Raw genomic sequence first — 12,744 nt, forward strand, 5'->3', positions numbered from 1 at the left:
GCAATAACTCCGCAGTTGCAGTAACTTTTATTTAGGATGCATGGCTCCCAGTGGGTAGATAAAATGCTGGGGTTGTGTAAACCAGATGCTTGGGTAGGGGTGGGGTGGTGCATGTGAGTTATGGACAGGAAAAACTGGGACCAATTATATTAGTTTTAATTTGGGCCATTAAGGGAAGTTCTCTGGTTCTGATGGCTTGGCTGGTAAGTAGTAGAGTCTCAGTCCCTGCTGGTGTCATGCTGTGCTGCACCTACTGGGTCATGTTGTATTGTGTGTTTGAGTGTGTGTGTGTGTTGTGTATGTACGGTGTATAAGAGAGAAACACAGTGAAATAAAGACACAGAGATACTCAGAGAGGTTTGGGCTACATGCAAACTAATTCAGAAAAATGAATTTTTGTTACGCATTTCTCAGAGAAGAGCTTATATTTTTGCAAATTTCTCTAATGCATCTGCTAATTTCTGTTAAAAATGGTTGTTTGTATTTCTTTTTGAAATCAGGAATACTCACCAAGCTACCTTATTTGTATGCTGTCGTTGATAATGATAGATGCTGTTGTTGTTGTTAGAACTAAAGAATTCCTACTTAGGCCCAGCTCCTATCCTCCCTGGAAGGTTCTCAGGGAAGCTACCTATATGGAAGTCACTGAAAGTAAATTGTCAAAGCTACATGGTTGAGAGCTGAGTTGGGGCTTGTCAAGCCTTAGAACACCAGTGAAGCTGACCAGACCATAGAAGAATAATGTCTTACTTTTCTCAATCTAGTAATACCCAATCCATCATCTCTGCTAGCTGCAGGGGAATGGAGCTAGAGAGACAGGGAGAGGAGATGAAGAGACTGTAGGAAAGAATGTGGTTGTTTCCAGGCCAGTGCCTAAACTGGCCAGGGCTACTACCACCAGAGCCCCTGCCTCAGGCTTGGCTTGGCTCTCCACTGAGTAGAAAGAACAGATTAGTGCCCAAAACAAGCCTTGGGCCATTTTACCTTTCTAATTCCAGGGCTAAAAGCAAGAAAGGAGGGACAATCCGTAGTGCTTGCATTCTACCACACAGAGACCCTGCCCAATCAGAGCAGTAATTAACCCTTCTTCCCTCTGGTGCTTACAAAGGGCAAGGGAAGAAGTGAAGATGGCAGTGTGTATTGAGGGGTAGGGGGAAAGTAGGAAAAGGAGGTTTCAGATATTTCCCTTTTCTCTTGAACCTTCTGGGAACCTTAGAAATCCTCTGCTGCAATCCACACAAGTTGGAGTTGAGATAATTTGTTTAAACAAATTAACTTCTACCAGCAGAACTAGAATTAGAGACAAGTTCTTTTGATTTTGAGTCTGTGCTCATTGAGGTCTGAAATATTTTCCATTTGTCCTAAACCATTCTGTGTATGGTAAAGTTCCTGAGGCTATTCTGCAAATTTTAGGATTCAAAAGTGCTTTGTTGGGAAACCAAATGCTACATAGGTCTACGTCTCATTCAGGAGCCCATTTTAGAGACCCAACATAATAATAAATATCCACCAAATTGATAGACTGGTGAAATCTTGTCCCTTACAATTGAAACAATTAGAGTTGTACCCTAATTTTAAGATTAATACACAGCAACAGATACTACAGTATAGGAGGACCACTTTATCGCCTCTCTATACCGCATTGAAGGTTAACCCCAAATCTTTTTTCAAATGAAGAATAAACCAGATTTCTCTAGAGAGTAACTGGTTCTAATTGTTTTTTTTTTTTTTTTTAACATGGGCAGGCACTGGGAATCGAACCTGGGTCCTTTGACATGGCAGGCAAGCATTCTTGCCTGCTGAGCTGCCGAGCCACCGTGGCCCACCCGGGTTCTAATTGTTGTATTTGTATCATTGGCCAATTTTAGACCAACCAGTTGCGTGTAGTATGTTGTCTTCATACTACATGAAATTTAGTAATCCTGGCATTACTTTGATGATGTGAATTTAGGTTTTTAAAAGGACATTTTTTTTCTTGAACATGTCACATAGTCCTGGACATTGACAAGAAGAATTATTATTAAATTAGCCATTCGCATTGAAATATGTAAGAAACCAGACTGACTATGAAATGTGGTGGTTTTAAAAACTTACAGCTGCCTTTTCACAAGCTGTTGTCTTCTTTTAGCAAACCTATGGAGATAGATAAGGTAGTGACAGTAAAGAGAAATAGGTAAGACCTTTTATTCAAATTTATTCTAGAACTCCTTCTGCCTCTAACTAGCTGTGTGACCTCGGCAAGTACTTAACCTCTCTGAGCCGCAAGTTTTTCATCTGTAAAATGTGGATGACAAGAATAGGACATATTTCATTGTTTCCCTCTAAAGACTGAATGAGTTAAAACAAGTGAACCATATAAAAAGGTGCCTGTTACACAGTGCATGCTGAATAAATGTCGGCTATTGTTGGTTATGGGGTCATTGCGTAATGAGGTTTCTGATCATGCAGAATCCTGCCTTTACTCTTTAATGCATCCTCCCAGACAAATAACTGTGGGTCCCTACAACAAGCTGTGTGCTTAAGATTAGCCTGAGAATTCTATGACCTGCTCTATTTCATTAACCCTCAGTGCATTGTCCATGATATGCTCCCATCTCTACTACCAAAGGGCAAACAGCTAGAGGGAAAGGAGAGAAATGGTATATGAGGTTGTTTTCTGCTTGATCACTAACTAGGCCATTGCTTTAAACATATGGGAGCCTAGAATCCTTAATTAAATTAGCCTCTTCATTATTTGGGGAGGAAAGTGGGAAGCAGAACATGCATTAAGGAACTGTAAATTTTCCTTGATGTACGTAGTGGGTCCTAACCAAGGTCATTTGTTACTTTAAATTTTCCTAGGATTTAAAATGAGGAAATTGGAGAGCTGGGAAGCTCCTATCCTCTGCCACCATGCTGCTTTCCTTTAAGCTGGCCGTGACTGCGGGTTAGAGCAGTCTTGAGCCATGAAGCTGCTAACTAGAGTCAGCTCCTTTTCAAGGTTTTATTCCCTCAGAGTTGCTCCCAAAGTTAAAGTCACAGCTGCCCCTCCAGGATCCTGAGTTTACCACATTACCAAATGACTTAGTGATTGCTTCTCTGGAAAAGAGAATGCTCCTACATCAAGACTTGGTTGTTCATTAAAGCAGGCAGTAGATATGAGGACTCCAACAATTTGGGAACTTCTTATTTGCCGTATCTTGCATCTAGTTTGACGACAAAAGGAGCTCCATCTTTCAAGATAACCCATGAAATTGAAGCAGTTGGTGATGAATTAAGAGTGACTGCAACAAGGGAAAACCTGGTTTACACTGTGGAATGCAGGCAGGAAGATATAGAGATTCTTATGGAGTTCATGCTCATTGTTACTACAGCACTAGGATTTCATCGTTGGAAAGTCCCTGGCCTTTAGCCTTAGCTGAAGAGTGACAAAGCTATGGCTTTTCAGAATCCACAAGCTTGTATCATTGAAAATTTACGTGCTACAGCTTACCAAAATGCCTTGGCTAATTCCTTGTATTGTTCTGGTTATAGGATTGGAAAAGTGACACCAGAAGAAGAAGAGTTACATTACTATGTTCAGTGCTATTTTACAAGCGCAAGAATGGCTTTGATTGGACTTGGTGTGAGGTACCCTGTTCTAAAGCAAGTTGCTGAACAGTTTCTCAACATGAAGGACAGGCTTGGTTTAGCTGGCACAAAGGCCAGTGGAGGTGAAATTTGAGAACAGAATGAAGACAGTCTGGTCCATGCTGCTCTATTAGCTGAAAGTTCTGCCACAAGAAGGGCAGAAGCCAGTGCATTTAGTGTTCTCCAGCATGTCCATGGTGCTGGACTACGTGTCAAGAGGAGTACCAACTCCACCAGCTCTCTGTAATAGGCTATTACCAAAGCAATTCATCAGCCATTTGACGTTTCCACTTTTAATGCCAGTTACTTGGATTCTGGACTCATCGGGATTAATACTATCTTGCAGGCTGCAGCTGTTGGAAAATATTGTCAAGACTGCCTAATGATCAAGTAAAAGTATCGCTCAAGGAAATCTTTCCAATACAGATGTCCGAGTTGCCAAGAAAAAGCTGAAAGCTGCTAATGTTAGTGAAGTCTTCTGAGGGTTTCCTGGATAAAATCAGGTCCCAGACTGTACTTGTCGGCTGGTATGTGCCACCTGCCAGTCCTTCAGATTGACTCAAATGCCACTGATACCATAAATGCAGCAAAGAAGTTTGTTTATGGTAAGAAGCCAATGGTTGCAAGTGGAAATTTGGGGCATATACCTTTTGTTGATGAGTTGTAATACTGAAGTACATATAGTAGGAGAGAGGCAAACATCATCTCAATCCAGAGCTGCAAATGCTTGAAAGTCAGAAATCTCTAATAAAACATTTATCTTTTTTCTCGATGAAGTGAGATATAAGGTGTAAATGCAGGTAATTACTCCAAGCTGAACTAAAGTAAATAAAATATTCTGTTTAAATATTATAAAAACAAAAAAATATAAAAAATAAAAATTTTTATAAAATATAAAAATATTTTAAAAATATAAAAAAACAAAAAAATAAAATGCAGCAAATTACATTTTGGACACCTAGGTCTGTATCATTGGTTTAGGTAAAATTGCACCTAGAGAGAGAGAAGCAGTATGTAGCTGTATTTAAAAGCTATGGCTCTTTCTAAATTATGCTTTTAAATGTACATCTTCTTTGGAGTAATGCCTATTCAAGCCTTTTGCTCATTTTAAAATTTGGTTGTTTGTCTTTTTGTTGTTGAGCTGTAGTATTTCTTTATATATGCTGGATATGTGGTTTCTAAATATTTTCTCCCATTCTGTAGGCTGTCTTTTTACTTTCACAATGAAGTCCTTTGATGCACAAAATTTTAAAATTTTGATATGATCCCATTAATCTATTTTTTTCTTTAGTTGTACATGTTTTGAGTGTAAAGTTTAAGAAACTGTTGCTTAACACAAGGTCCTGAAGATGCTTCCCTATGCTTTCTTCTAAATTTATAGTTCTGGTTCTTATATTTAGGTACTTGATCCATTTTTGATTTTTGTATATGATATGAGGTAAGGGTTCACCTTCATTCTTTTGCATGTGGACATCCAGTTTTCCCATCACCATTTATTGAAGGTATTATTCTTTTTCAGTTGAATGGATTTGGTGCCTTGTCAAAAATCAGTTGGTCATAGATGTGAGGGTTTATTTCTGAGCTCTTGATTCTATTCCTTTTACTTTTATATCTATCCTTATACCAATACCTTGCTGTTTTGATTACTATGGCTTTATACTAACTTTTAAGATTAGGGTATATGAATTCTCAACTTCATTTTTCTTATTCAGGGTCCTTTACCCTTCCACATAAATTTGAAGATTGGTTTTTCCATTTCTGCAAAGAAGGCTGTTGGAATGTTGATTGGGATTTGGTTGAATCTGTAAATCACTTTGAGTAGAATTGACAGCTTAACAATATTTAGTCTTCTAATCCATGAACTCAGAATATTCTTCCATCTATTTAGGTCTTCTTTGATTTCTTTTAGCAATGTTTTTCAGTTTTTTGTGTACAAGTCCTTTACATTCTTAGTTAGATTTATTTCTAGATATTTGATTTTTTTTTTTTGCTATTGTAAATGGATAGTTAAAATTTCCTGTTCAGATTGCTTATTACTAGTATATAGAAACACTGCTGATTTTTTTTTTTTTTTGCATGGGCAGGCACCAGGAATTGGACCTGGGTCTCTGGCATGGCAGGCGAGAATTCTTCCACTGCGCCACCGTTGCTCACCCACTACTGATTTTTGTATATTGATTTTGTACCCCACCAGTTTACTGAATTAATTTATTAGCTCTAATAGATTTGTTGTGGGTTTTTCAGTATTTTTTGTGTAAGGCATCATGTCATCTGCAAATTGTGAAAGTTTTACTACTTCCTTTCCAATTTGGATACCTTTTATTTCTTTTTCTTGCCTAATTGCCCAGGCAAAAACTTCCTCTACAAAGTTGAACAATACTGGTGACAATGGACATCCTGGTCTTTCAGATCTTAGAGAAAAAGCTTCAGTCTTTCACTATGGAGTCTGATGTTAGCTGTGGATTTTTCATGTGTCCTTTATCATATTAAAGAAGTTGCCTTCTGTTCCTAGCTTTCTGTTTTTATGAGAAAGGGGTACTGAATTTCATCAAATGCCTCTCCTGTGTCACTTGAGATGATCATGTTTTTTTCCCCATTGTTCTGTTAATGTGGAAACAGAAGGAAGCTTCTCTTCTCCTTACATTAATTGATTTTTTTTTCTATGTTGAACCACCTTTGCGTATCTGGGATAAATTCGATTTGATTTTGGTGTATAATTCTTTTACTGTGCTGTTAGATTGGTTTGCTAGTATTTTGTTGAGGATTTTTGCATCTGTATCCATAAGGGATATTTGTCTGTAATTTTCTTTTTTGTGGTAACTTTGTCTGGTTTGGGAATTAGGGTGATGTTGGACTTACAGAATGAAGTAGTGAGTGATCCTTCCTCTTCAAAGTTTTGGAAGAATTTCAGTAGGATTGGTATCATTCTTGGGAATGTTTGGTAGAATTCCCATGTGAAGCCATCTCATCCTGGGTATTTTTTTGGGGGGGGGTATTGATTATTGGTTCAGTGTCTTTACTGGTTGCTTGTCTGTTGAGATCTATTTCTTCTTGAGTCAGTGTAGGTAGTTTGGGTATCACTAGGAATTTGTGTGTTTCTTCTACGTTGTCTCATTTGTTGGCATACAGTGGTTTGTGGCAGTCTCTTGTAATCCTTTTTTTTTTTTCCTGTGGAGTTGGTAGTAATATTTTCTCTCTTTTTTATGATTTTAGTTATTTGTGTCCTCTCTTGTTTTTAAAAATTTTGGGGTAAGGCTATTATATGGTGGCAAATATACCTCACACAGAAAGAAAAATTCTGAGTGATTTGTTTTGTTTATCAGCATTACTTAGCCCCATGAGGGGCTGGAGTGGCATTAGAGAATGGCACCAGGCCATAATATAGTGCTTGAGATTTTAGAGAGAGACCTATAGGAATATATGAAGGCGGGGTTGGCCTGTATTTGTAGTACTTCTTTACTTATTGTTTCTGAAGAGATGCACTGGTTGCACTGTTCCTGTTATATCTATCTTGAAAGAACGGTTGGTAGACGAAAGTGGTAAAGAGCTGAGAAAATAGTCAAGATGTAGTCTCATTAAGCAGACTGCTGAGGCATATTTTGTTTAATGGAAACAGAAGGAAGTAGGCTCTTTTCTCCTTACATCAAGGCCTCATATAAAGTGATCAGACATCCTTGTTTTCACCTTCTTGTCTCAGCTACTTTGAGTTTTGGGCTTTTACCAAAAGCAGCATAACTTTGGAAGAGGAAGTCCTGCTTTTCTTAGGAGACTGATGAAAGGAAATACTATAGTGAGTCAGCCAGCCAGCAGGCGTCCTGTGTGGGGAACACTCAGTTCTCACTTCCTCTCCCACCTGGCATTCTGGCTGTCGCTGGGTTACATCTTTGCTGCATACACAGTATCAGACTTGAAATAGAAGTTCTAGCACCATGCCACCCCACTTTCCACACACACACACGCGCGCGCACACAGACACACTTGCCCTGGTCACCTGAAGTCTTGGTATTGAATGTCCTCTCTGGCTAACTGAGAAATATCACAAACTGCATGAAGAGGCTTGTTACTCTGAGAAACACCAGAATGATGGAGCTTATGCCTGCCTAGAGTTCTATAAAGATGAAAAGTTGAGAGAGGTTTTTGTCCTAAGGAGGGAAGAACTGTTACCAAATAGTGGTGCATTAAAATACTAGACTTAAAATGTGCATTCCTGTCACCAATATGGGATTCCTGTCACCACATTAAACAGGTTAGGAGAAATGAGGGGCACCAACCAAGAGTGAAGAGCAATTATCTTTAGTTACTCAGCCTAACTGCATTTCTACAGTATGGAGGGCATGCCTTTGAGCCATGTGGGATACCCACTCAGCCTTTCTCAACTGAGCTTCCTGTTCTGAACCCCAGAACACAGAAAATGATTTCAGTGACTACTTTCTTAATTTACCCAAGGGTAGTACAGAATATTCTAGACATGTAAAAGAAAAAGTGATTCATAGCATACAATGAATGCCTTATGGCATGAGAACTTAATTCTCTGAGGGGTACCAGTTGTTCTTGGTACTGCATGGGGGTGGTAATGTAGACACCCCACAGTTGGGAATACCTGTTTGTGTCAGGAAGTCGAGTGTGTTTTCTTTGTGTCTCTGACCTCCTACTCAGGGCTGGTTTTTGGAGTTCATATAATTGTGAGTTGCCATTCATTCATTCACTCATTTAATGAATATCTTTTGATTTGTTGCCCTGTTCTAGGCACTGTGCCAAGAGCAGGGGTTTTAATAGTGGACAAGAAACATAAAAACCGAATAAGTGATTATCAGTGCTATGTTGAGGAAGAACTCCAAGGATCCAAGAGATAAAGAAAAGTGATTGGTTTGGGAGCATGGATGGTAAGTGTGATGGAAAGTAGACATACTTCAAGTGGGGCTGACAAATGTGGGTCCTGATGTTACTTGGCACACACGAATGTTGTCTCACCTTGTGTGGTGCACCAGGCACGTGGCAGTAGCCTTCCAGGCAATGTTCATGCAGTTTTGCACAGGAAAAAATGTTCTCTCTTTACCTCATAGAGCTTTTATAGACAGAACCAATATCTTCTGGGGATCACTGCCTTGGCGCTGAGAATCACTGTATTTTTAGTACCTAGGTTAGAGCCTGGGATATAGTAGACATGCAGTAATGTTGAATAACAACAATAATGTTGAATAACAACAATAATGAGTCCAATAATAAGGAAAGGAACTTTTAGAACAATGGGATGTTGAATTTGTGGCAGCCATGAAATAAATTGTTTCTACCTTTTCTGTATGCATTTTTGAATTTTTGGCACTAATAAAACACTTTTATTCCCCCTCTCCCTTGATCTTATTTATTGGGTCTAGAGCAATCACAGAGAATGTAAATTCCTGAAAAAAAAAAAACAGTTGTATTTCTCTTTGCTGTAAAAGTAAAAAAAATTCTTAAGTTTCCACTGCAGTGTGCATTGTGTGTAAGTTGATTTTAGTTGTATTGCTTCAATTTCTGTCACATACTTCTCTGGTAATACAGTATTGGACATCAGACCTCAAAATGCCTTCAAATTTTGATTTATTCTTACGTTTGTAGAGAAAGACCTTGCAATCTTTTTAGAGGTTTTCTTTTATCTATAAACTATAAAGCTCACTTAAAAAATAATTTTCCCATTTGCTTCTAAAGAGTTTATGCTATGTGTATGAAGCAATCTTTTTGATATTTCTGTAATTTATTTTAGATAAAGAAACCTTTATATGTTTATTGATCTGTCAGTATGGTGTTTCAGTAATTAATTTCTGAAAGATTGATAATCTGAAATTTCAGTAGTCAGTTTAGTTCTTCTTTCCTGCAGCTGCCTACAATTGGGCCAATGAAAATATAGTAAGAATTTCCAGATAGCTCCTGTTTTGCTGAGAAATCAGAGAAATTAGAAAGGAAGCTGTGACAGTGTTCCACCCTTTGGATTGAGTCCTTCTGCCCTCTCCCCTGCCCCCATTAAAGAACGTGAAGTAAGGGAGAGGACCATTGTGCAACCATTTATTTGACTCCTTGGTCCTTTCAATATATGGCATTATCATAAGGAAGGCAGAGGAGTTTATGAGGTTCTACTTTTTCTGTTTTACCAAATATGCCATCACAAACTCCTTTGGCTTTCTTCTAATAATCCGATGTATTATTTTATGTTGAGGCACATCCCCATCTTTATAAAAATCAGATTATGTTTTAAGAAGTTAGTTATGGGGCTATAGAGGAAGCTGTTTTGAGAAGTGGCTCTCAGGGCAGTTCTCCCCTGGGTGACACTATGCCAGAAACTTCTGGAAACTGGATTATCTCCAGAAGAATTGGAGAGAGAATGTATCCCAATTGGTCCCCAATAAATGACCGTGCAGTGTATATGAAACTAAGTTCACACATTTAATCTGCATTTTGCAAAGATTTTTACGAAGTTTCTTCATCTCAAACTGCAGCACAAAACAGATGTGCTTGTATTAGGGTCCAGGTAAGTGATGTGACTGACTTGGAGCAGCCTCATTCCTATTATTGCGGAAACACTCAAATTATGCCTTCCATGGATACTGGGTTGGAACACCATCTCTCTGTATAAGAAAACAGTGGTTTATATTAGTAATTACAACTCTTATCACAGATTTGATTATGGGTGTTTAGGGATTAAGGAAGAAAAAGATAAATGTAAATAGAAATTACCTTCCCTATCCTATTATAGCTCAATAAAGAATATTTCTCTGTTTTATAGAGAGCATTTATTCATTTTAAACACACTGACTTTGTAAAATTTTTGCCTGTTAAGTTATTCGCCATGCATGCACTCTTGCCACTTCTACACAACAGAATAAAATAATGGGTCATGTGCTTGGGCCTGGGCTTGGCCTCTGAAGATTACCAACCCAAATAAATGCCCTTCTGCACTTTATTGCGTAATGAAGAGACTCTCCATTTCACAGCCTCAACTATAAAAACATACTGTGTCATCAAAAGAGAGATTGGGTAATTTGGAGGGATGCAAAAGTGTCACAGACACTATGCTTTCGGAAGAAAAAGTAGTAGGTTTTGACTAGACGATGGTGGCGATTTCTTCTTTCACCCTTTGCCAACACTGCTTACTCAGATATAAAAAAAAACGATCATGCTTTTTTGCTGTATTAAGCCTTTCAGTCTTTACATTAATTTACACATATACACAAATTTAGGAAATACAAGAAACTGTGGCAGTCTGGTGGCAATGCTGTGTTACAGGCTGCATTTTTAGCTCCTTTGGGGACCATCACAGGTTGACTCTCCTTCAGAAGTCTCTAAAGTGGAATTTGCTACCTTCTCTCCTGCTACCCAAATTGAACACTTCTAAAAAAGTCCCTTGGTCATGGGGACCAGAGGAACCTGACAGGCATACCATGTGTCACGAGAATGTCCTGGAGGAAATATCAAGATTTCCTGTGGTGTCTGAACCCATCCTTCTCCATGAGATAGGGGTCAAGGAGCATTATCCTCACCAACATCCCTCGTAAAATGGGATTACTCTCATACATGAAGTGAAATGATGTGAAAAGGAAAACCTAGAAAAGATATAGAAGATAAAGTTCTAACATCATGCATTCATAATTTTTGTAGCTAAGATAGACATCTGAGATTTTTCCTTGGTAGAGGGCTTCTGCCTGAAGTGACTCCTTTACCCCATAGCTGTAACAGAGGCAGCCAAACTTCTGGAATACAGAAAATTGCAGAGATTGGTACTTAGCCTGTTGGATTTCAACTGTAATCCATATTATTTGTCATCATTACCCAGCACTTCACTCAGTAATGGGAACAAAATGGTTCCTAAGTAGCAAGGATCAAGATGTAGAAACAAATTTTCGATTTTCCTACATCCTCTCTCCAATTTCAAATGCTGCCACTCCAGGCTTTTCAATCCTGCATATAGCAGCATTCATTCCTTTCTTTTCCCACATACTTTGTCAGCCTGGACAAGCAAGGCCAACTCTGTACTTTCTTCCTATTTTCTTAGGATATCCTTTCCATTCTCCTTTGCCCAAGACTTTTACTTTTACTCTTACATTTCCAGTACTATACATTTTACTGACTTCTTATTTCTGGTATTTATACAAGATCTGAAGGGATCACTGTAACCTTGACCACTAAAGGGCTGGACTGGTAGGGTACTGTAGTTCAGATCATTGGATTTGATTCCCATCATAGAAGAAAAATGGTAGTAAGTATGTTTCCCTAGGCCACACAACTTCTGCTTAAACTTGCATATAATCACTGCTCTTTAACTTGGTTGTTGGCATCAGCACAAAGAATGTTGGCATTTTATTATTCTAGTATATGGAAGATTGCTTGTGTTGTCTCTTCTAAATCTTTGGGATAAAATGATTTGTAGAACAAATAATAGAACTGAAATGGATCTGGAATCATCTAATTGGCCTACATGCTTCCAGGTAATTTCTACACCATTGATGGCAAAAAATATTTTGTCTCATATAGAAACACCCTAATAATTGAAAGTGAATGTCTGAAAGCCTATGTTGATAAAGATTCTGTGGTCAAATCCAGGCTCTGTAGATAATATTGCAATAATCAATTAGTGGTGTCTGTTTTAGGTGAGGAGTAAGAGACTGATGACATGCATGCTACATAGTTTCTTTGCTTGGGTAAAACTAACAGTCATGGGGAATACTTTTTCAGTTCAAACAATGAGAATAGTTTTAGGCGAGAAAGGGGAGGGGAAAGTTCACCATGACGTGGAGTAAACAGCATGTTGACAAATGGCCATTTTATTTTAGTATAACTTTCTGAAAATGTGCTAAGATATAATAGTACTCATGAGATGATTATATAGACTGTAATAGAGACTTTGAAAGTTTCCAGTGTCATTGCTTATTTTTCTAGCTCAGGAGAACAAACTATTGAGAGTAAAAAGTATAAAGTAGATGCAAATTGGTCTTCACAACTGAATGAAGATACTTTTCTGTAGTTAGAAAACATCCTTGAATTGAACTTTCAGTGCCCTAAATTTAAACATATAAATTTTAAAATACAGTATTTTGCTGAAGTCTATGAAACAACAAATTTGACATTTAATGGACAATCCATTTCTTCATAACTTGCTGTTCT

At 38.1% G+C, this 12,744-nt stretch overlaps 1 protein-coding gene and 1 pseudogene across 3 annotated transcripts in view; both read left to right on the forward strand.

The window, feature by feature from the left end:
- Window positions 1-12,744, forward strand: part of LOC143654020 (uncharacterized) — a 549,535-nt gene that overhangs the window by 1,944 nt on the left and 534,847 nt on the right. For 2 of the 3 annotated variants that reach the window (XM_077125481.1, XM_077125482.1), the window contains exon 2: window positions 8,356-8,492. In XM_077125481.1, the coding sequence (XP_076981596.1) occupies window positions 8,486-8,492 (7 nt within the window). In that variant the 5' untranslated portion in view covers window positions 8,356-8,485. Of the gene's footprint in view, window positions 1-4,106; window positions 4,215-8,355; window positions 8,493-12,744 lie in introns of those variants that run through there. The other variant, XM_077125480.1, reaches the window with a different exon arrangement.
- On the forward strand, window positions 2,946-4,276 carry LOC143654019 (cytochrome b-c1 complex subunit 2, mitochondrial pseudogene; annotated as a pseudogene).

The sequence above is a fragment of the Tamandua tetradactyla genome, chromosome 13 (assembly GCF_023851605.1).
Source record: "Tamandua tetradactyla isolate mTamTet1 chromosome 13, mTamTet1.pri, whole genome shotgun sequence".
NCBI classification, from domain to species: Eukaryota; Metazoa; Chordata; class Mammalia; order Pilosa; family Myrmecophagidae; genus Tamandua; species Tamandua tetradactyla.